This window comes from Trachypithecus francoisi, unplaced genomic scaffold (genome assembly GCF_009764315.1).
Source record: "Trachypithecus francoisi isolate TF-2019V2 unplaced genomic scaffold, Tfra_2.0 Lachesis_group4, whole genome shotgun sequence".
Classification (NCBI taxonomy): Eukaryota; Metazoa; Chordata; class Mammalia; order Primates; family Cercopithecidae; genus Trachypithecus; species Trachypithecus francoisi.
The window spans coordinates 27,499,831-27,522,655 of record NW_022681469.1 but is presented as its reverse complement, the minus strand read 5'-3'; the positions used below and the strand labels follow the sequence as shown (position 1 = coordinate 27,522,655).

General features: G+C 36.2%; 1 protein-coding gene across 4 annotated transcripts in view; it reads left to right on the top strand.

The window, feature by feature from the left end:
• MKLN1 (muskelin 1) overlaps nt 1-22,825 on the top strand; it is a 392,713-nt gene that overhangs the window by 351,297 nt on the left and 18,591 nt on the right. For all 4 annotated transcript variants that reach the window (XM_033194309.1, XM_033194310.1, XM_033194311.1 and 1 more), the window contains 4 exons: nt 9,920-10,067; nt 11,318-11,432; nt 13,005-13,144; nt 17,547-17,649. In XM_033194309.1, coding sequence (XP_033050200.1) covers nt 9,920-10,067; nt 11,318-11,432; nt 13,005-13,144; nt 17,547-17,649 — 506 coding nt within the window. The remainder of the gene's footprint in view (nt 1-9,919; nt 10,068-11,317; nt 11,433-13,004; nt 13,145-17,546; nt 17,650-22,825) is intronic.

The following is a 22,825-nucleotide window of genomic DNA, read 5'->3' as shown; positions in this document are numbered from 1 at the left end:
TATAATTCCAATTGTTTTTAATAATCTAGTATTAAGAGAAGACCTTTCTAAACATGCCACAAAACCCAGAAATCGTAAAGAAAAAGAATGTTTGATTTTTGCAAAATTAAAAAATATAAAAAATTGTTAAAATATCAAATAATGACAAGCTAGCAATTAAGACAAAGCTTAGTTCCTACAATGAACAAAAGACTCTTATAAACCAATAAAAGGTGGATAATCCTCTAGTAGAATAATGACAAATGATATGAATAGGTACTTTAAAGAAAAAATAATTCATATTGCCAGTAAATTTACACATATACAGATGCTCAGCTTTATTCATAACTTTTAAGTGTAAATTAAATGATCACACTCAGTGAATGTTGGTATGGCCATGAGGAAGCAGGTATCTTACATTCTGGTTGAAATGTATTTGGTTCAGCCCTTTTTTTTTTTTTTTAACAGTACTTTATCATTATCTGTTAAAATACAAAAAATATGTTTTTTTGACTAAGCGTTTTACAAAACCCAGGAATTTTTCCTACTCATATACTTTTATACATCCACAAAAAATAAGCTATACAGAGATATTTATCATAGTATTGTATGCAAGGAGAAAAAATCTGGAGATAGATTGACCATCAATTTATTTGATTTTTATTTATTTGGTTGTCCACCAGTAAATAAATTGGTTGGTCCATTCAATGAGTTCAGATTTTTTGTAGCTTAATACATCTGAGATAAATCAGTAAATATTGTTGAGTGTCAAAAGCTAGTTGCAAATTTACTAATAGAAGTTAGTTCTGAACTGAAGTTGCTGCTAGTGCTTAATAGGTCCCCATCCAACATTTAAAATGTCCCAACTTTCAAAGAGAAGGATGTGACAGACACTGTTGTTTGCTTACCCAAGAGTCATTGGCTCTTTCTTCTGTTAACCAAACCATAATTTTGTTTAATGGCAAGTTGCCTAACCCCAGGGGATGAATGGTGAATCATTTTAGTGTAAACCAGTCATTATTATCCTTTGGCAAATTATTTCAGTTTACATTCCTCCCATGTGACACAGTTCTGGCCAGTGAGACATAAAGTCTACTGGAGGACATCTGACAAAAATGTCTTCTCTGACAATAGAGAGATGCTGAAAGAATTCTTTCCCTCCCTGCTTTGGTTGCTCCCTATAAGGATGTGATGCTTAGAGCTGGTATTGGCAAGTTTCAAAAATGAGAAGGCCAAGAAAATTGCCAAAAGTTAACCTAGCACCATGATTTGGTTGAACTCTGAAACAATATTGGAGCTACTTGCAAAATTTTGTTACATGAGCTAATTAATCTACTGTTAGTTATGTTTTCTGTTACTTGGAGCTAAAAATACCCTAACAAATAGTGAATTCATGGAAAGCTGTTTTTTATTAGATTCTCTATTTCTGTGACAGCTCTGAAAATTGTTCTTTTCCTTTGTCTTAGCAAATCAGTAATGAATATGTGCACTGGACAATGAAGCAAAAATAGAGTTGAGATTAATTCATAAGTTAATGCAATAACATATCTTCCTCAGGAATTCAAAGGACTTCGAAAATGTTTGTTAACTTCTTTTTATCCCCCCTCCCACAGAGTTTCTTTATGTTAAATACTCTGACAATCTCTCCCATTTGCTTAGAGGATCAACCAAGGAAGGAAGAGAAAAGATGTGATTCAGACATACAGATTAAATTTTTTTACTTCCCCTTTAGCTGTTCTATTTTGAGTTTTAAAGATGTTAAAGAAGAAATAGAGTTGAAGGATTATCATTGTAACTTCCTAAAACAATTCTAAAAATAACGAGTTGGCAGTGATAATTGTTGTATCATTCTTATTTTCTTTCAGATAAATGTTCTTTCAAAATATGTTAATGATTAACATTTACTGATCTGCTTGATTAATTTTTCTTTGTGAGTCAGTTTCTAAACTGGTTAAGGTGAAAGACTGGTTAAGGTCCTGGCATTCAGTTGAGCTTTTTAGCAGTTGAATCTTAAAGTTTTTAAAATCATATATGCTGCAGATCTTTTGTCCTTCCCTCCTCCCCCAACTATACCCATTAGAAACTGTTAAATTGGTCGGGCTTGGTGGCTCACGCCTGTAATCCCAGCAGTTTGGGAGGCCGAGGTGGGCAGATCACCTGAGGTTAGGAGTTCAAGATCAGCCTGGCCAACATAGTGAAACCCCAGCTCTACTAAAAAAACAAAAGTTAGCCTGGCATGGTGATGTATGCCTGTTGTCTTACCTACTCAGAAGACTGAGGCAGAAGAATTGCTGGAGCCTGGGAGGCAGAAGTTGCAGTGAACTGAATTCACATTATTGCATTCCAGCCTGAGTGACAGAGTGAGACCCTGCCTCAAAACAAAAAAAAAAAAAAAGAAACTGTTAAAAATGGAAAAGATAGCCTTGTTTTCATCTTGCAAAGAAAATCAATACAGAAAACTGTATTAATAGTTTTGCCGTATTAGAATGAAAGCTGCTTTCTTGGTTTTGGCCTTTAGGTCTTTTTGTTTTCTGATACTGCCATTTTTATTTAACCAGCTTTCATTTTTTTTATTATAATTATTGTAAAAGTAATGGAATTCACGTGATCAATAAAGCAAAACTCAAATAACATAAAATGCTATAAAATGAAAAGTCCTTCTGCCAAAGTAGCAAACTGACACAGGCTGCTGATTCCCTTCCCCAGAATCAACCCCAGAGAAATAAAATTGAGAGCAGGTGGATTCCAGAAACTCCTTAAATGAGACTGAAGGCTCTCTCTCCCCCAGATTAACCTTCAGTTAATTTTTACCCTTTCACTATAGAAACTAGCAGCGGTAGCCTATCCCACTAGTGTCAGAATTCAGTGGGCAAACATGGCAGTGCAGAAACCCTGCTGGAGTTCAAAGTTGATGAAAACATGTGGACTGACCATCTGTTCTCAATAGTTCATTTCTTCTTCTCTTCTCCCTTTGTCCAGGGAGACTGCCTTCTACTTCCTCTGAAGGGTTTAAAGGTACGAAACTGTTGCATAGGGGTGTGATCATATATGGAAATGATTCTTATTCTTTGTGCCTATGCTTCACAACCCTACAACTTTTCCTTTCTATTTTCCTTAATCTCTACCAGTACTGATGCCAGTTAAGGCCTGGCCTTTGAGTCCTCTCGAGTATATCTTATCGGAAAGAAGAGCTGATTCCCTGAAAAACATTACCTTGCATACTGACATAACTAGACAGTTGAGGACTACAACTGTCTTAAAAAACAAAAGAGACATACATGATGTAAAGCAGAATTATTAAAACAGATGAATGGCCAGGCATGGTGGCTAATGCCTGTAATCCCAGCACTTTTGGAGGCCGAGGCAGGTGGATCACCTGAGGTCGGGAGTTTGAGACCAGCCTGACCAACATAGAGAAACCCCATCTCTACTAAAAATACAAAATTAGCCAGGCACAGTGGCATGTGCCAGTAGTCCCCAGCTACTCGGGAGGCTGAGACAAGAGAATCGCTTGAACCCAGAACCCAGGAGGCGGGGGTTGCAGTCAGCTGAGACTGTGTCATTGTACTCCAGCCTGGGCAACAAGAGCAAAACTCCATCTCAAAAAAAAAACTAACAACAACAGGTGAACCAAGAATTTAAAATAAGCATGATGAATATACTTAAAGATGTAAGGGAACACACTAGTAATATGAAATAAGATCCAAACATTATAAAAACAGAACCATATGGAAATAGTAGATATGAAAAATATAATTAAAATGAAGACTACAATAAATATAAGTAAGATGGTATGAATGAATTAATCAATTGGAAGATTAGAGCACTCTCCCAGGAAAAAGCAGGGAAAAAAGATAAGGAAATAGAAAATAGAATAGAAAAACTAAGAAAGATAGAGAATTGTACAAGTACCAACATCTTAAAAGGAATTCCAGAAGAAAAGAAAAATAAAAATTTAAGCCCAGGCACGGGGTCTCACACCTGTAATCCCAGCACTTTGGGAGGCCAAGATGGGTGGATCACCTGAGGTCAGGAGTTCAAGATCAGCCTGGCCAACATATTGAAACACTGTCTCTACTAAAAATGCAAAAATTAGCCAGGCTTGGTGGCACATGCCTGTAATCCCAGCTACTTGGGAGGCTGAGGTAGGAGAATCGCTTAAACCCACGGGCAGAGGTTGCAGTGAGCTGAGATTGTGCCACTGCACTCCAGCCTGGGCAACAAGAGTGAAACTCTGTCTCCAAAAAAAAGTAGGTGAAATAATTGTAGAAATAATAGAGATACATTTCCTAAAATTCAAAAATGATGAAAGACTTCAGATAGGCAAAAGAGCTCATAGTGTACCAAATAGAACAAATAAGGGAAAGCGCATACATAAGCAGATTAAAGTAGAATTAAGATTAGCAGAGAGAAAATGCTGAAAGATTTCAGAGAGAAAAAGCAGATGACCTATAAGGGAACAAGAAGATAGACATGTGACAGTTGAACAGCAATGTAGAATGAGAAAAAACGATAAAGTTAAAAGCAGCCAAGAAAAACAACTTTGAACCAAGAAATTTAAATCTTCTTAACTTTGAGGTGTGAGGGTGACATAAAATATTCTCAGGCATATTTACCTTAGCACATTTGCCATATAGAGACCCACAATAGAAACCCATTTGGGAGCAGGACTCAATGAAAACTGAATCTAGGAAATGCTAGAAGTATGTGATAAATGGTGATCAAAATTTTTTGTTGCCTGAAGAAAAGCACTAGGACCAATATTCTAGGTCATGGAACCATGGCGGAAAGGGAAAATGGGACACTATATAAATTCAGGTATTGTGATTAGAATATAGAGAAGAAACTATTCTATATTATTAACACTAAAATGTCATATACAAGACTCAAGAGTTAATGGATCTTGATTTTCTAACTTCCCTTTCCTGTGTCATGTATCAGTCCCACCGTCTCTTATATCTCATGCCATCTTTCTTGGATTCCTTTTTTTGTTTCGTTGGAATATCTCCTTAAAGAAGTTTTTTTGTTTTGTTTTGTTTTTTGTATATATGTAGTCATATGTATGAACTTAAATTCCTTTGTTTTGCCCTCGTTAAGATTGCTAGTTTAACTGGAAATGGAAGGTTGGTTCCGTATCTTTTTATATTTCTCAGAATTTTGAAGTTGTTATTCCATTGTATTCTAGCATTCATTGTTACTGATAAGTTGTAGGGGCCAAAAGAGTTGTGATACTTTTCCTCAACCCTTATAAGAGTCATGGTTGACACGCCTATAATAAAAGACAGGTTAACGAGAAAGCATAACAAATTGATTTAATCAAAGTTTCATGTGGCATGTGAGCCTTCAGAAGAAATGACCCGAAGATACAGGGAAAACTGTGCATTTTTATGCTAAGATTTAATGAAGAATGAACAGCTGGTTAGCAATGTGATTTGGTAAACAGCTATGATTTAATGCAGATAGACTGAGGTGGGGAAACCCAAAAAGGCCTGTCTGTTCAGATTCTTCTTGGCCCCTCTGTGTAGCATTTCTTCCTCCTGGGTATGGGGCAGGACCCTGCTAGAGAAGGGTCTTATGACCTACCATCAGACAAGGGTGGGTCACAGAATTTCTTTATGGCCAGCTCCTAGACAGAAAGGCAGAGGAAAGTTGGATCAGTAATTCAAGTTTTTAGAATTTAAAAGTCTAGGCTGACTTTGGGAAAAAGAGGTTCTAGTTTTTATGACCCATCTTGGGGAAGAGGAATTCTGATTTGATGACTCACTTCTAGGGAGAATGAGGGAAGAGAGGCAGGAGGGCAAAAGAAGTGAGAGAGAACTTGATTCTGAAGCTGTTCTGAGGCCTTCCAGTGTCCTTTTAGTTCAAAGTACTTAGCATGCCAGAGTGTTTTGTGTTCTGAGCCCCTGACAACGTCTAATGTTAGTTTGATTTTTATTCCTCTGTATATAGTAATCTACTGTTTCCTTCTTTGGAAGCTTTTAGAATTTTTCTTTTCCTGGAGTTTTAACATTTCATATTAAGGTAGAGATGTACATCTATATATCATCTTTTTAAAAAATTAAACATAGATATAGATATATGTGTGCACCATCTTTTTAAATTAAACATGCCTAGCTTGCATGGGCTCTTTCAAACAGGACACCCAGTTCAGGGAAACTTTTTTTGTTTTTCTTCTACATTATTCTTCTTTCCTTCTGGTCTTTTTTTCAGATAATTTGACTTCGATGGATATATCTTCTATGTCCTTTAACTTTTCCCTCATCATTTCTATCTTTTTGCTCTTTATTCTGGTGATTTATCAGTTTTATCTAGAGACCACTGACTTTATTTCTAACTATGTCTGTATTTTCATTCTGTCGTTTGAATTTTTTGGTCATAGTTTTACTTTTTAGTATCTTTTCATAGTCCCTGCTCCTTTTTATGACAGCTTATTCTTGTTTTGCGCATGGGATATTCTCTTTAATCTCTTCAAGGATACTGATGGGGTTTCCCCCCGCCCAAGTTATTTTCTTTTCTGTGATATGTCTTTTCCCAGTTGTTCTATTTGTTCATCTAGGTCCCTCTCTTTTGCACTGTTGATTTTTTCCTTGTATGTCTATAATTCATGTCTAAACTTTAACATTTATGAATAAAGGATTTTATCAATTAAGAAAGATAGTTAACAGTGGTTTCTTTTACAATGTATAGGTCTCTTTTTCCAGTAGGCTTCTCTCATAAATGAGACGCTGATCAAGGTCTTGTACAAGTGCACAGCACGTACTGTCAACCAAGCTTTCTTACAGAATACATAAGCTGAGAATAGGCACACAAGTTGGGAACCTGTATGATTAACAAAGTAAAGATTAGGAGTTACTTTAAGCTCTGCTGTCATTCTTATTCAGGCCCCTATGTCCTTATTAGAAGCTCTCCACAGAAGTCTTCCTCACAATCTGCTTCTCCTCTTTGTATTCGATGACTTATTTGAAAGTTTTCCATCTTTTATCTCTGTTGAGTTACAGGCTCTGGTGATTATTGTAGGTGAAAACAGCTGTAGACAACATATAAATGAATGGATATTGCCTGATTTTACCCTGAGCAGGCCAGATCAAGCCATAGTTTGCCAAGCCATGTTATAAAATTTTTAATTCAAAGGCTCACTATTAAGACAAAATAGAATAAAGAAATTTAAATACAATAAATTTAGGCAGTTATATCCTTCACTTCTACCACTTATGAAAGTAATTCCAGTTCTACACTGTTTTATCTTCCAAAGTTATCTAAAGAAATTTAAGTGCAATAAATTTAGGCAGTTATACCCTTCACTTCTACCACTTATGAAAGTAATTCCAGTTCTTCACTGTTTTATCTTCCAAAGTTATCTGAGGAACAGAGGTCAGAACCTGAGCACATCGCCTCTGAAAGTTTACCATGCCTTACTAAGAAAAGGCAGTTGTCCTGTGGCATCTTTGAGGGACTGGTTCCAGGACCTCCCTTGGATACCAAAATCCTCAGATGCTCAAGTCCGTGATATGGTGTAACCTATGCACATCCCCTTCTATACTTTAAGTCATTTCTAGGTTACTTATAATACCTGATACAATGTAAATGCTATGTAAATAGTTGTCATAAGGAATAATGACAAGAAAAAAATGTGTACATCTTCAATACAGATGCAGCCATTTATAGGTTTTGTTTTTTGTTTGGATTTTTTTTTTATATATATTTTAAATTTGTAGTGGTTTGAATCCTTGAACACAGAACCCAGGGATATGGACGTTCGACTGTACCAGACTTTACATACACAAAAGACTGTGGCATGAGGGTGTAGGCTATTATTAAGATCAGGCTGATATATGTTTGTGTATACATATAAATATCGTGTATGTATGTATACAAATTATATGTTGTGTGTGTGTATAATTTTATAATATAGTTACTGTGGAATGCATTTGGATAGTCTTTAAAATGTCCCAAATTTATCAAATAAGAATGTAAAATGACACATGAATTTAAGGTAGACTGGGAAAAAATAAATACTGGATGATTTGGTCCCACTAAAGTAAATAAAGAAGACCAAGATCAATATGGCTGGCATCTCCCTCCATACATAGTATTCTAGGTTGACATAAATATTTTACTTCAGTCTGATATTTATTTAGCTTTTTGAGCATATGATAATTGTTCATGGGTAAAAGAAATGTTAAAAAAATGACATTGTTTTAGATCATGACAATTATGTTTTGAAGTAGCTGAGTTCATAATATGTACTTTATATATATGAAATTGTATTTCAAATAATATTTTCAAATAAAATTAAGAAAATTTGGCATTTGCCATATCAGTGTTTTACTGCATATTATTGGATAATGCAGAATGATCATTTATTTAATAGGTTTCTTAGAAAAATACAGCATTATTAACTTTGGGGAGTTTAAGCCACTCAGGAAAACAAAATGGCATATTATACCCCAGAATATTTATTTATTTATTTATTTATTTATTTGCTTTAGAGGCAGAGTCTTACTCTGTCACTCAGGCTGGAGTACAATGGCATGATAATAGCTCACTGCAATTTCCAACTCTGGGCTCAAGGGATCCTCCCACTTCAGCCTCCCTGATAGCTAGGACTACATGTGCACACCACCACACTTGGCTGGTTTTTAATTTTTATAGAGACAGGGTCTCACTGTGTTAACCAGTCTGGTCTTGAGCTCATGGCCTCATGTGATCCTCCCACTTTGGCCTCCCAAAGCACTGATATTGCATGCATGAGCCACTGTACCTGGCCCAGAATATAAAATTTTATTTTTTGGAAGTTATTATATGTTATGAACAGATATTTTAAATGACTCTGACCTTATTAAGCAACCCTGTGCTTTACCTTTTGTCAACTTTTTTTCCCCAGGTCAAGATTTGAATATTTAATCTCTACTATCAAATTAGAACTGTCCCAGATAATAAATCAGTTAATTAAAGCATATCCTTTCCTTCCTTATGTAAAAATGATTATATTGCATACCTCTTTCTGCTTCTTTTTTCCCTGTAGCTGGCAATTGACATTCCTTTAGTCTTTCCACAAATCGTTTAGTAATTGTTATATTCCAGGCACTATTCTAGACACTGGGAACAAAATAGTGAACAAAACAGCCTCTTTGCTTGTAGAGCTCATAGAGTAAGGAGAAGGCAATATATAATTGTTTATTGTTTAATTAAAAAGTTATGTAGTGTGTTAGAAGTTAAGTATGTGGACACATAGAGCAGAATAAAGGTGTATTGACATTTTCAAGAGAAACTAGTAGGGGCTGGGTGTGGTGGCTTATGCCTGTAACACCAGCACTTTGGGAGGATGAGGCAGGAATATTGCTTAAGGCCAGGAGTTTGAAACCAGCCTGGGCAACATAGCAAGACCCCATCTCTATAAAAAATCCAAAAATTAGCTGGGTGTGGTGGTGCATGCCTGTAATCCCAGCTACTTGGGAGGCTGAGGCAGGAGGATCCTTTGAGCCCACGAGTTCTAGCCTGCCTGCAATGAGTCATGTTTGTGCCAGTGTACTTCAGCTTGGGCAAGAGTGAAACTCTGTCTCTTTAAAAAAAAAAAAAAAAAAGGCCAAGCACAGTGGCTCACGCCTATAATCCCAGCACTTTGGGAGGCCGTGGCAGGCAGATCACCAGAGGTCGGGAGTTCGAGACCAGCCTGACCAACATGGAGATACCCGTTGCTACTAAAAATCCCCAATTAGCCAGCCATGGTGGTGCATGCCTGTAGTTCCAGCTACTCGGGAGGCTGAGGCAGGAGAACCTGGGAGACGGAGGTTGCAGTGAGCCGAGATGGCGCCACTGCCCTCCAGCTTGGGCAACAAGAGCGAAACTCCGTCTCAAAAAAAATAAAGAAAGAAAGAATTAAGAAAGTAAATACTAAACTATCTAAAGTGAATATTTTCATCTTTTTTTTTCTTTATAGTTCCAATGACAGGATTTACACAGAGAGCAACTATTGATCCAGAACTGAATGAAATACATGTCTTATCTGGACTCAGCAAAGATAAGGAAAAGAGGGAAGAAAATGTTAGAAATTCATTCTGGATTTATGACATTGTGAGGAATAGTTGGTAAGGAACTCTTGTCTCTGCTGCAATCCCAATGTAGCAGTTATTTGAGGTTGTTGGTTTATTCACAAGAAGAGAGAAAGAGTCTTATGTTAATTTGTGACATTGTACATTTAAAAGTCAGTATTGAAAAAAATTAATATCAGTACCTGTGTATACAGTGATGTTCAGTGAATGGATTTTACCTCTGTGTTTTTCAAGTAGTAGATGGTTCCTGGTCTGGGACTCAAGAAAACTGTATTTTAGTCTAGGTTCTGTTCTCTTCTAGTCTAGTTCTGTGTGAACTTGAGAACAATGCTTTTTTTTAATGTTCCCAGATCTTAGTTTTCATAAAACTAAGAGGCTTGACTATAGCAGGGAGGGGACAGTATTACTTAGCATTTCCAAACCATGACTTTTGTGTCATAGAGCATCCCACAGAACTGGTGCTGCACGTTTTGCTTTGGGAAAACATGGATCCACCTCTGACATTCTGTGACTGCTCCATAAGTGAATATTGTACAGAACAGAAGCACTTCAAAGAACTTCTCCTTTCATAATGGAGAGTAGTGCTCTGCAGCTAAGGAATTTATTATTTTCTAAATAGGACATTTATTTACAGTCAAATGACAGCAATGTATACTGTACATCTTTTTATTGTACATACATAGACAAGATAGTGTCTCTTTCTTTAGTTTGAGCTTTCATGTATGCTGTTTGTATTTCATAACAAAAAGTAGGATACATGAGCTATTTAATGGACATGAAAAGAACTTCAGAACTCAGTTCTAACAAATTCAGAGTGTTTTATGAGTAACTAGAACCTTTTTTTTTTTTTTTTTTTTGAGATGGAATCTCGCTTTGTCGCCCAGACTGGAGTGCAGTGGTGCAATCTCAGCTCACTGCAACCTCTGCCTCCCGGGTTCAAGCAATTCTCCTGCCTCAGTCTCCTGAGTAGCTGGAATTACAGGCGCCCGCCACCATGCCCAGCTAATTTTTGTATTTTTAGTGGACATGGGGTTTCACCATGTTGGTCAGGCTGGTCTCGAAGCCCTGACCTCGTGATATACCCACCTCAGCCTCCCAAAGTGCTGGGATTACAGACGTGAGCCACTGCGCCCAGCCCAAGTAACTAGAACTTTAATATTTGATGCGAACATATTTCTAAAATGTTTTGTTAGTAATTAGACATGCAATTAATTTACTTGCTACAGTTGTATTATCTTTGCTGCTAATTCTCTAAGGTAGAATGCCTTAAAAGCAATGTCTTGCAGGTCTTGTGTCTATAAGAACGATCAAGCTGCAAAGGATAATCCAACTAAAAGTCTTCAGGAAGAAGAACCATGTCCAAGGTTTGCCCATCAGCTTGTATACGATGAGCTACACAAGGTATCCTAACTACATTGACCTGTAAACTTTCCATGGCCTACTGTCTGAATTAATCCCCAAATATATCCTTCTGATTGTTTTAAATTGGATTTGAGTAAAAAGTTAAAATACGTAGTAGACATTCAATAGAATGTTAAACACTCAATATCACGTCTCCCTAAAATTCCTTAAGAGAATAAGCATTTTTACATAGTCTATAATTCTTGGTACTTTTCCTTTTTTGGAAATAGTCAGTGGCAGCTTCTTAACTGTATAGCTCTAGAGACGTGACATAGCCTATTGTTTCTACAATGTGAATATCCAAGTAAAAGATGTACAGCTATCAGCATTTAGGTACCTTGTTCCATGATATAACATGGTTTTGGTTTTAGGTTTTCCCATTGTGTAAGAAGTCTTTTTATCTTAATTTTCCTGATATACTAGTGATATATCTTTTAAATCAGCCTTGTGAAATGGTCCTGTGTTGTGAATTTTTAGTGTCATAGTGTTGAGAGTTATTTCTTTATTTCTCCCTTAAACTTAACCATATACTTTAGTGATCCGACTTAGATTATATAGTAAATTACTGACAGAGACCAATTGTTTCTGTTAAGCCACGGATGATTATTTAAATTCTACATGATATACTTTGAGACCTTTAGGTAAAAGCTACCATGGGAGTGAGTAAAAGCCCTTTCTTTTATAACCTCTCAATTTAAGGAGTAAATGAATTTCCATCTATAGGATAGGGATAATTACTCTATTATATAACACCAATGAATATAAATGTTTTTAACATATTAGGAAATATTTTAATTTAAATTTAATAAATTTATACACTAATTATAATTAAAATATTTAAATATCTAAATGCTTTTGCTTAAGTACAGAAAAACATTCAAGTGCAATAAATTTAGGCAGTTATACTCTCACTTCTACCACTTATGAAAGTGATTCCGTTTCTTCACTGTTTTATCTTCCAGAGTTATCTGAGGAACAGATAACTCTGATTAATGTAATAGTGAAATCATCATAAATTCCTTTTGCATTTCATTTTTGGTATTGAATTATGGAATAATGTTTTTAATGTTATTTCACAAATTATATGTGCCATTTAATATTTGGCATTTCAGTTAAAGCAAAATTAAGATATTAAAATTTTTTAAAGTTTCTAGTTGACCTGTTGACTTAACTATTAACTTTTAGTGATTCAGCATTTATGTCAGAATTTTTAAGATATTTGTTATATGATCAATATTTTGACTAATTTTATCCCCATTATTCGTTGTCCTCAGCAAATAATATCATGGATTAGCTTCTTCCTATCATTGTTTTTGTTTCATGCCTTCCACTGTCATTGTAATTGTGGTAACATAACTCATTTTAGCATACATGCAGTTTTTTTAAGTAGCCATGGTGCTTTAAAGTAAAATAGAAACGAGAAAAATCAAGATAAGCTTTTGGTAAAAACGCAATATAATTTTTAATTTTTTATTTAAATAGCCTCAGGAAGTTAACCTATTATGCACTGCTACTAAAATATCTTGGGTATGCATGCATTTTTTAAAATCTGGCTTATTTTGCTTATTATAGGTTCATTATTTATTTGGTGGGAATCCAGGAAAATCTTGCTCTCCAAAGATGAGATTAGATGACTTCTGGTCACTGAAGTTGTGTAGACCTTCAAAAGATTATTTACTGAGGCATTGCAAGTACCTCATAAGAAAACACAGGTATGAAAATAATTCACTGAAAACATTTAATTAACATTATCAGCTATTGTTGGTATTACCTAGCTTTGGAGATAGAACTTTCTCTTGGCACATTTAATAATGACACTGTAAATACTACGAAGATCATGAATTTTGTAAATGCCCTGTTCTACTTATTTTTGCTTTCCTTTTTCAAAGGAAGATACAAAATATAGATATTGATGCTAAAAATTTATAAAAACAGAACAAGTGAAATTTTGCAACTGTTAAAAAATGGAAAATAATTTCTGTGAAGGTGACATGCCTGCATCGAAGTAACTCAAAGCTAACTACAAATTAGATCAGTTCTGGCTTAATGGCACGTGCCTGAGCTTTTGATAACTCTTAACAGTGATGATATAGTTGACTATACTATATCTTCCTAATTTGATGTTTCACAATACAATTTCAAAATAGGCTTGTGGCTTTATATCACCTTTATTATTTAATTGCAAAATCATTTAATCAAGCATTTTCATATATACATATACATTCACACACACACACCCTCCCCCACCCTGAGTCATGTTTGGTTTTTAGCCTAGAAGGTAATAAATTACTAAAAAATGCAGAAAAGGGTTTCTGTCCTTTTGGTTACTGTAGTGTTACATGGTAATAAAAATTTGCTTTAGGGTCAGGTGCAGTGGCTCATGCTTATAGTCCCAGCACTTTGGGAGGCAGAGGTAAGAGGATTGCCTAAGGCCAGGAGTTCAAGACCAGCCTGGCAATTACTTTATGCTAGACCCTGTATATTATTATGTGGCAGAGCCAGGACTTGAGCCTGAGCATTCTGATTCCAGAGCTCACCGCTTAACTGTCATATATACATATGTATCAATGAAGAAAATGAACAAAACTCTGCCCTCAAGTTTCCATTCTTAAGAAGGCAGACTAACAGTAAACATAATAAGGAATTTATATTACATGTTAGATGGTAAATACTATGAAAAGAAACAGATTGAGTTATTATTTATACAGGTGAGGGAGGTGGGAATGTAGTTTTAAATAAGAATATCAGGATAGACTGCACAGTGAAGATGGCATTTGAATAGAAACTTAAGGGACAAGAGGGACTGAATCATGTAGCTCTCAGGTGGAGTGGGGAGTGTTCTAGACAGGTAATAGTCAAGGCTCTGAGGTTAAAAAAAAATGCCTGAATAATTTGAGGAGTGAATTGAGAAGAAGTGTGGTGGAAGTGGAATGAGTGAGGTGATTGTGATAGGAAATGAGGTTGAAGGGACTAGGAAAGGGACAGCTTGTAAGGGGACTTTAGCTTTTACTCTTAGGGGAAATTGAAAGATTTTAAGTAGAGGAGTAACACATTCAGGCTTATATTTTATAAAAATCATTCTGTATTTTCTTCCAGAAGAACTGGGTAAAACTCATGGCTACTTTCCCTCAGGTGGGGAATTCTTCAGAAATAGCAGGTTTATGTGTTGGAAAAGATTGGTTCAGTTTGGGGCACTTTAGGTTTGAGAAGTCTGTAAGACATGCAAGCGGAGACCATCTGAACATTTGGTGAAAAGACTTGGCCTGACATTACAGTTGTGAGTCACGGGGAGAAGGAGCTTGCTGAGAGTGAGCAAGAAGAGTGAAGGGTTGCTGGGTATTATCTGAGGACCACCACCATTTGAAGGACAGGCAGAGGAAGAGACATTCCACAAGAGATCAAGAAGGCACCTTAACATTCTGGATAAGCTTTGGAGATTGTGCCAATAGAATTTTCTGATGGATTTGATATGGCTATGAGAGAAAGAGAGCAGTCAAGGATGACTCTTAGGGCATCTTGAGAATCTTGTCAACTGCCAATTCAAACTGACAATAAAAGGCTTATTTTAGACCTTTTTCTCTACCAAGCTGTTAGGTAAATTCAAGAATTTGAGGGACAGCGCTACATTATAGACAGAATAGATAGAAGTTTGTGTCTATGAATTGGGTAGAACACAAAAATTGCCTTTTTCAAATGTTATGCAGATTTCTTTTTTTAATATGGGAGCTTGTACTAACTGCTAGACTGGCTTATTTTTGTTGTTGTTCTTAATGGAAAATAATTATTCTGTTTAGTTAGAATATAAATTTAGAAGGAGAGAAAGAAGTATATTGTGTGCCAAGGAAGTATCTCCTTGTTCTTACTAATGTCATGTGATGTAATAAATAAAATACCACTATTATTTTTTCATATGACATTCAGGTTTCCAAACTTGATGATGATTTGTGGGTAGAAATGGGCAAAAAAAAAATTGTGATCGGATTAATTTCTGTTCACTTAGGAACAGGGCAGAACTGTTGATTAAAATACGATTCTAGGCTACAGACACAAGTCCGTGATAAGTTCTTGCTGGCCAAAAATAGCTCAGAAAATGAAGGTGGAAAACATAACTTTCAGGAAGCTGATCTCTTTACTGGATATGGGATTGTATGTGTGTGTTGGTTAGGTTATTTCAGGTTGTAAAGGATAATGCCATGCTTTGGATACCTCAGCTGAAAAAGAATTTATTATTAGATTATTCAGGGAATTAAGGCACCTTCTCAGCATTTGAACAGTGAAACCGGATGGAGAATTGTTTAGGATACTGGAACAATTCTAGTAGCTGGGTGCTACTGTAGCTTTTCCTTGTACCTCTGTCTGCTTCTTTCTCCATCTGCTTATCCTGTTCTACTGACTACTGCTGACTTTCTCCCAACCTCGTGGCCTAGATAGATAGAAGCATAGATAGATAAATAGATAGAGGCATAGATAGACAGACAGACAGATAGATAGAGGCATAGATAGATAGATAGGTAGATGGACGAACGGACAGAATCTGCCATCTCACGGCTTCTGTTTACTGCCTTCTCTATTTCTCTGTGCTCTTTACATGTCCTTATATGTCTCACATTCAGATTATCCAAGAGAAAGAATCTTCTTAGAAAGCATTTCCTGGGGAGAGCGTCCCTATTAGGAAGAATTCTGCCAAACCACTTTATAAACTACTAATCAAAGCATAGGTGCCAAAACCTTGGTCTAATCTAATCTGTTGTGGACAAGATGGTAGAGTAACATGGTCTTTACCTAAAGGAGTCTCATCTGAAGGCTGTAAGCCTGGCTGTCACTCTTAGGGTACTGCCTGGTACAAAAGAGCTGTAATATTTTGCTAGTCTTTGCCCCTGCCTGAAGTACAGGTACCCTATCACCGAGGATGCCATCAACCTGAACACCATTGTGAAAGGCTCTTCATAGCCATTCCTACTCAAAGGAAATTCCTCTTTTCCTTGTCTGTATATTTTGGAAAGCATACCAACTTATTGGAAATAAATCTATATGTAATTATGGTATAAAAGAGATGTTATCTTTTTCAAATAGATGTATAGATACATACAGTTTTTTGTTGTTTAGGAGAGCTCATCCAGATTCATTCTCTGCACCTCAGTTTTCATTTTGGGTTTTTTTTTTTTTTTTTTTTTTTTTGGAGACAGGATCTCACTCTGTCATCCAGGCTGGAGTGCAGTGGTAAGATCATGGCTAACTGCACCCCCAGGCTCAAGCAATCCTCCCACCTTAGACTCTTGAGTAGCTGGGACTGTAGGCACATGCCATCACACCTGGCTGATTTTTGTAGAGATGGGGTTTTGCCATGATGGCCAAGCTGGTTTCAAACTCCTGGGCTCAAGCCGTCCACCCACCTTGACCTCGCAAAGTGTTGGGATTACAGGCATGAGCCACAGCACCCTGTTTTCATGTTTTTTGTGATAAACAGTGATAAAATAGATCATCATCATAGCATTATTGTGAGGATAGATGAAGTGGTACATGTAAAATACTCGATACAATGTCTAGCATATTACAGATGCTTGAGAAGTGGTTGCTGCAGTTGTTTTTACTGACTGAGACATGGACATAATCTCATTAAAAGTAATCAGTGTTAATGATACTCATTTAAAAATACCCTGTTTATTTCAGTTTCCAAGGTATCTGTTAAGCATCTCCATTAGAAAATATACAAATCTAAGCAAGTGTTTTTATTTTTATGCCTTCTCATTTTGGATGAAACACATTGGGATTTTTTGAAGTTGTTTTATAAAATACGTAGCATATTCACTTTGTTTGGTAGTTGGTTTAGTCCTACCTTGTAGTTTTAAGAGAAGAGTAGGAAATGCTCCTACCCAGTCTCTAGCACCACAGCTGCCTGTGACCACCTGGCATTACCATTACATTTCCAAGAACTCCACGCCTACACTGTCTACATGGCAGTATTGTTACTTCTGGATTCCTAAACTGACATTTTCTAGATATCCAGAACAACAACTCATACGCAGTGTAACAGTGTATTTTATTCCAGGTCTGAAAGACATTTCTGATATTTTGTCATAACTCCAGATAATTACTCTTGTTTACATTTTCCAGGTTTGAAGAAAAGGCCCAAATGGATCCCCTTAGTGCTCTGAAATATTTGCAAAATGATCTTTATATAACTGTGGATCATTCGGACCCAGAAGAGACAAAAGAGGTAAAGAAAGGTGGTAATACATTTCAGAAAATGCATTTTTAAATGTCTTCCTAACTTATATTTAATGATTTTGCTCTTGAGTGTGCAAAGGAAAATGAATAAAATATGATGACATCAATAATCTTTAAAATATCACAGAGCCGGTGAAATAAAAATTGAATAGGCATGTTTTCATGTGAAAAGATTCAAGTCACCAAAAACCCTTGGTCCATTCAGAAAAGGATTATCAGGTATAAAGTTTTAACTTAGTTTTGTGTTTTGGAAAGCAAATAGAAATTTTTATTCTGTCCATAGTCCCATGATTATTTTACTTAAGGATTACATAATGGTTCAATATAAACTTTTCTGTTGATAGTTTAGATCCCCCAAGAGAGGAAAGAAAAATTCCCTGTTGCTTAGGAAGAAAATGAAGAGAGATTGGTGGGAGTTAGAATCCTTGGTGCCTTAATATTTAGTTATGTGAATGTTGTAGCAGTATAGTTTGTCTATAGGCTACTAATTTCATTCATTCCTTGTTGCTAAGATTGAGAAATCAGTTAGCCAATGATTACTTTTCAGTTTTTTGTTACATAACATTGGGATAGAAACCACTGTTTCTAAAGATTTTATATCCTTAAGGACATCTTTGCTTATCCATGGTGTGCGAATATGCCTGCAATGATTTTTGTGGTTTTATACGCTCTCTTTCCACTAATATGTGAGATTCTTTTTGTCATTTTTTCATTTTGCCAGCTATCCTTGTTCATCTAGCAATATCTGAACTGCAGTGCATTTGCCTTCCACTCACAGAATTCGTGCTGATTATATGTAGTTCTGACCCTTAGGTCTCTTTCCGTGTTAGCTGCTGCCTTGCTTTGGCTTTGTAATAGCAGTATCAAGCTGTGCCCGGCATGCTTGAGCATTGACACAGGTGTCAGATTTAATGTCAAATCACTTTCAGGCTCCAGGTTTATTGTACTTTCAAGCAATAGAGGTTCCGTGTCTTCAGCACCATAACAAAGAGATACTCTTCCACAGTTTCGTACTATAAAATTAAGTCCTAAGTCTCTCGATATTGATTACAGCCCTTCACTAGGTAGAGAATCTGCAGAACATACTGTAGAACCCTTCATGAAGGGGGACAGTTCATTATCTTTCCTTGAGTCTTCAGTCAATTCATGATACTGTGCAAATAGGAGAAATAATTGTAGTTTTGCCAAGTGGCAGAATATGTTTGTCTTCAGTCATTTCATGATACTGTGGAAATAGGCGAAATAATTGTAGTTTTGCCAAGTGGCAGAATATATTTGATTTAATCTTTTATGACTTATAAGTGTACTTAGTTGTGAAGAGTCCGTTAATGTTCATTTTGTTGGGCCATACATTTGAGAGTTACGCATAGATTTCCTTGTGCTTTCTCCATATTCTGGGTAAAATGGCTGTAACTGGGAACAATCATTTTTTCCTTATTTTTTGAAGCCAAAACAAAATATTTCAGAGTAAATAATTTCAGCTGTGTGAGCTGCAACTAGGCCAAAGAAAACAAGACAGTTTGTTCTTAAAGTTAAACTAATGGGAAAAAAACAGGACAGGGAGGTATCTCAAGTTCATTTGATCCATTTTTAAAATTTTGGTAGCTGGTTTCTCTTTTTCTTCTTTTTAAAATAGTAACAACTTAGGAGTTTGTATGCCATCAGCTTCCATTCCATTTCATAAAAGCTTAATCTAGCAAGAGTTGGTGAACCCTAGTAGAAGTTAGAAAGAAATGGTTGTGTGTGTGTGTGTGTGTGTGTGTGTGTGTGTGTGTGTTGGCATCAGAATCACCCCAGACACTTTTTAAAACAATGCCCTCACACTAAGATTCTCTTCTGTCTACTCTTAAAGAACAGAAAACAGAAAACATTCCTGACATCGAGAATAACTGGTCTGTAATACTATTATTTTGTTTTAATGTGTGGACAGATTTACCTTTTAAAATGTTTTATATCCAACAGTCCGTTTGGGGGGAAGAAATCCTCTGGTGATAGTTCACGTGTATACTAATGATATTTGTCAGTGAGGCATGTAGATCTTCACTTTCATTGTAGGAAATCATTCCACTCATTGAGAAGGGCCTTACTGCTCTTCATTTCCTATAGTAACTTGTTTTTGTTCTGTTTATATGTTTTAAAAAATTTCATGTTATTAAATGACTTTCTCATTTAAGTCTCAAAACACGAAAAGTGTTTTTTAGATTTTTTTTTTTCACAGTTGTTATGATCATCATCGTTGTGCCTGTTGTCAGGACATTGACAACTGACTATCAACTATATAACAAAAAAATGTTCTTTGCTTCCTCTAGTCTTCAGAACATGGGTTCTGAATTGGTGATGAACTTATAATAAATCTTATAAAAAATATATTTTTTTCTAGAAAAGGCTTGAGAAAAGGATGCCTAAGTCAATTATACCACTTTCAGAGAAGACTTCTGTAATAGAGAAGGAATGAGAATAAGTTTTCAGCTACAATAACACATTTTGTATTCATTACACTTCTGCAGAGTTTCCAGAGTACTGGTGTCATTCATTTAACAGACGTGTATCGATTCCCGATAATAGGTCAGGCATTCTAGGCAGAGGAGCTATATCAGCAAACCAAACAAGATCCCTGCCCAGGAGATGCTTACATCTTAGTAGAGAAAGACAATAAACATTAAAGAAGCAAATTATATAGCACATTAGAATTGAGTAAGTATTGGACCGGGTACAGTGGTTCAGCCTATAATCCTAGCACTTTGGGAGGCTGAGGTGGGCGGATCACCTGAGGTCAGGAATTCAAGACCAGCTTGGCCACCGTGGTCAAACCCCATCTCTACTAAAAATACAAAAAATTAGCTGGGCATGGTGACAGGTGCCTGTAATCCCAGCTAATTGGGAGGTCGAGGCAGGAGAATCGCTGGAACCCGGGAGATGGAGGTTGCAGTGAGCTGAGACTATGCCACAGCACTCCAGCCTGGGCAACAAGGAGTTCCTGTAGACCAAAATAATGATAGAACGGTGAGAAGTAAAATAGAGCAGATTCTCAATATATTTTAAAGATAGAACCAACAGAATTTTATGATAGATTAGATCTAGTGTTTGAAAGAAATGACTCAAGTTTTTGGCCTGAAAAACTGGAAGGATGGAGTTACTATCAACTGAAGTGAGAATGTTCTTGGGGGAGCTGGTTTGTGGGGACTCCTGACTGGCATTCAGGAGTTTAAATTTGGAAATGTTGAGTTTGAGATATCTATGACACAGCTAACTTAAGATGTTGAGGTGACTGTTGGATATTTAAATCCAGAGTTTGGGAAAGAGGTCTGTAATATCACTTGGTATGTGTTAAAATCCTTAGGCCAGTACATACAGTTCCACTTATTTAATCAGATTGTTAAGATAATAGTTTTCTCCTTATCCTATATGTAGAGCCAATAAAATTTATTTTTCACCTTAGGCGTTAGAAAAGAGGAGCAAATTCAACCCCAAATAAGTAGAAAATAAGAAATTCATGAAATAGGAAACAAACAATGGAGAAATGTTAAAAGTGAAAAGTTGGCCTTTTGAAAAGGTAAATAAATTGATAAACCCCGAGCAAGACTTACCAAGTGTATTAGTTTGTTCTCACACTATTGTAAAGAACCACCTGAGACTGGGTAATTTATGAAGAAAAGAGGTTTAATTGACTCACAGGCCCACACGCTTAACAGGAAGCATGACTGGGAGGCCTCAGTAAACTTACAATCATGGCAGAAGGTGAAGGGGAAGCAAGCACCTTTTTCACATGGTGGCAGGAGAGAGAATGACAATGAGGGGGGAAGTGCCACACATGTTTAAACCACCAGATCTCATGAGAACTCACTGTCACAAGAACAGCAAGGGGAAAATCGGCCCCTGTGATCCAGTCACCTCCCACCAAACCCCTCCCCCAATTCAACATGAGATATGGGCAGGGATGCAAATCCAAACCGTATCACCAAGAAAAACAGTGAAAACATACATTATCAGCATCACAAATGAAAAAAGGGCATCAGTATAGACCCTACATATATTAAAAGTAAAGTGGGTATGGACAACTTCATCGACAAATTCAGCAACTTGATGAAATTGACAAATACTTTAAAAGACACAGTTTACCAAAACTGACACAAGAAGAAATAGAAAATCTTAAGGAACGCTATATCTACTACAGAGATTACATTTGTAATAAAAAATTTTCTAACAAAAAAAAACTCTAGGCCCGTAATAGCAGTAAATTTTATCAACCATTTAAAGAAGGAAGAAAAAAATACAATTTGACATAGACTCTCAGAAATTAGAGGAAGGTGATACTTCTTTAATCCTTTTATAAAGCCAGGTTAACTTTGATATAAAATCCCAACAGAAGCAGGGCATGGTGGCTCACGCTTGTAATCCCAGCATTTTGGGAGGCTGGGGGGGGGGATCCCCTGAGCCTATGAGTTCGAGACCAGCTTGGGCAACATGGCAAAAACCTGTCTCTACAAAAACATACAAAAAATTAGCTGCGTGTGATGGTGCATGCCTGTAGTCCCAGCTCCTCTGGAGGCTGAGGTTGGAGGATCACCTGAGTTCAGGGAGGTTGAGGCTGCAGTGAGCTGTGATCCTACCACTGCATGCTGAACTTTGGCGATAGAGTGGGATCCTATCTCAGAATAAATTAGAATAAAATAAAATCCCAAGAGAGACATTACAAACGAAGAAAATCATGGACCAATATTTTTCATGAACATAAATATAAAATTCTTATGAAAATTTTAGTTAATTAGGAATATATTGAAAAGTTAGTGTACTATGACTAAGTAGTGGTTTATTCTAGGAATATATGGCTAGTTTAACATTTGAAACAAAAATTCAGTGTAATTGACCATGTTAACTGAAGGAGGAAAACCATAGATCATCTTAGTAAGTGAAGAAAAGCATCTAACAAAATTCAGACTCATTCAGAATAAAAATTCTTAGCAAACTAGGAATAAAAAGAAACTTTTTTGAATCTAAATTCCTAAAGGACACCTGTGAAAAACATACAGCTGGGACTATTCTTAATTGTTAAATATTAAACCCTTTACCCTAAGATTGTGACAAGGAAATTATTATCAGCCTCTCTATTCAACATTCTACCAGAATTACACTAGCTAGTGTAATAAAGAAAAAGTAATAAAAAG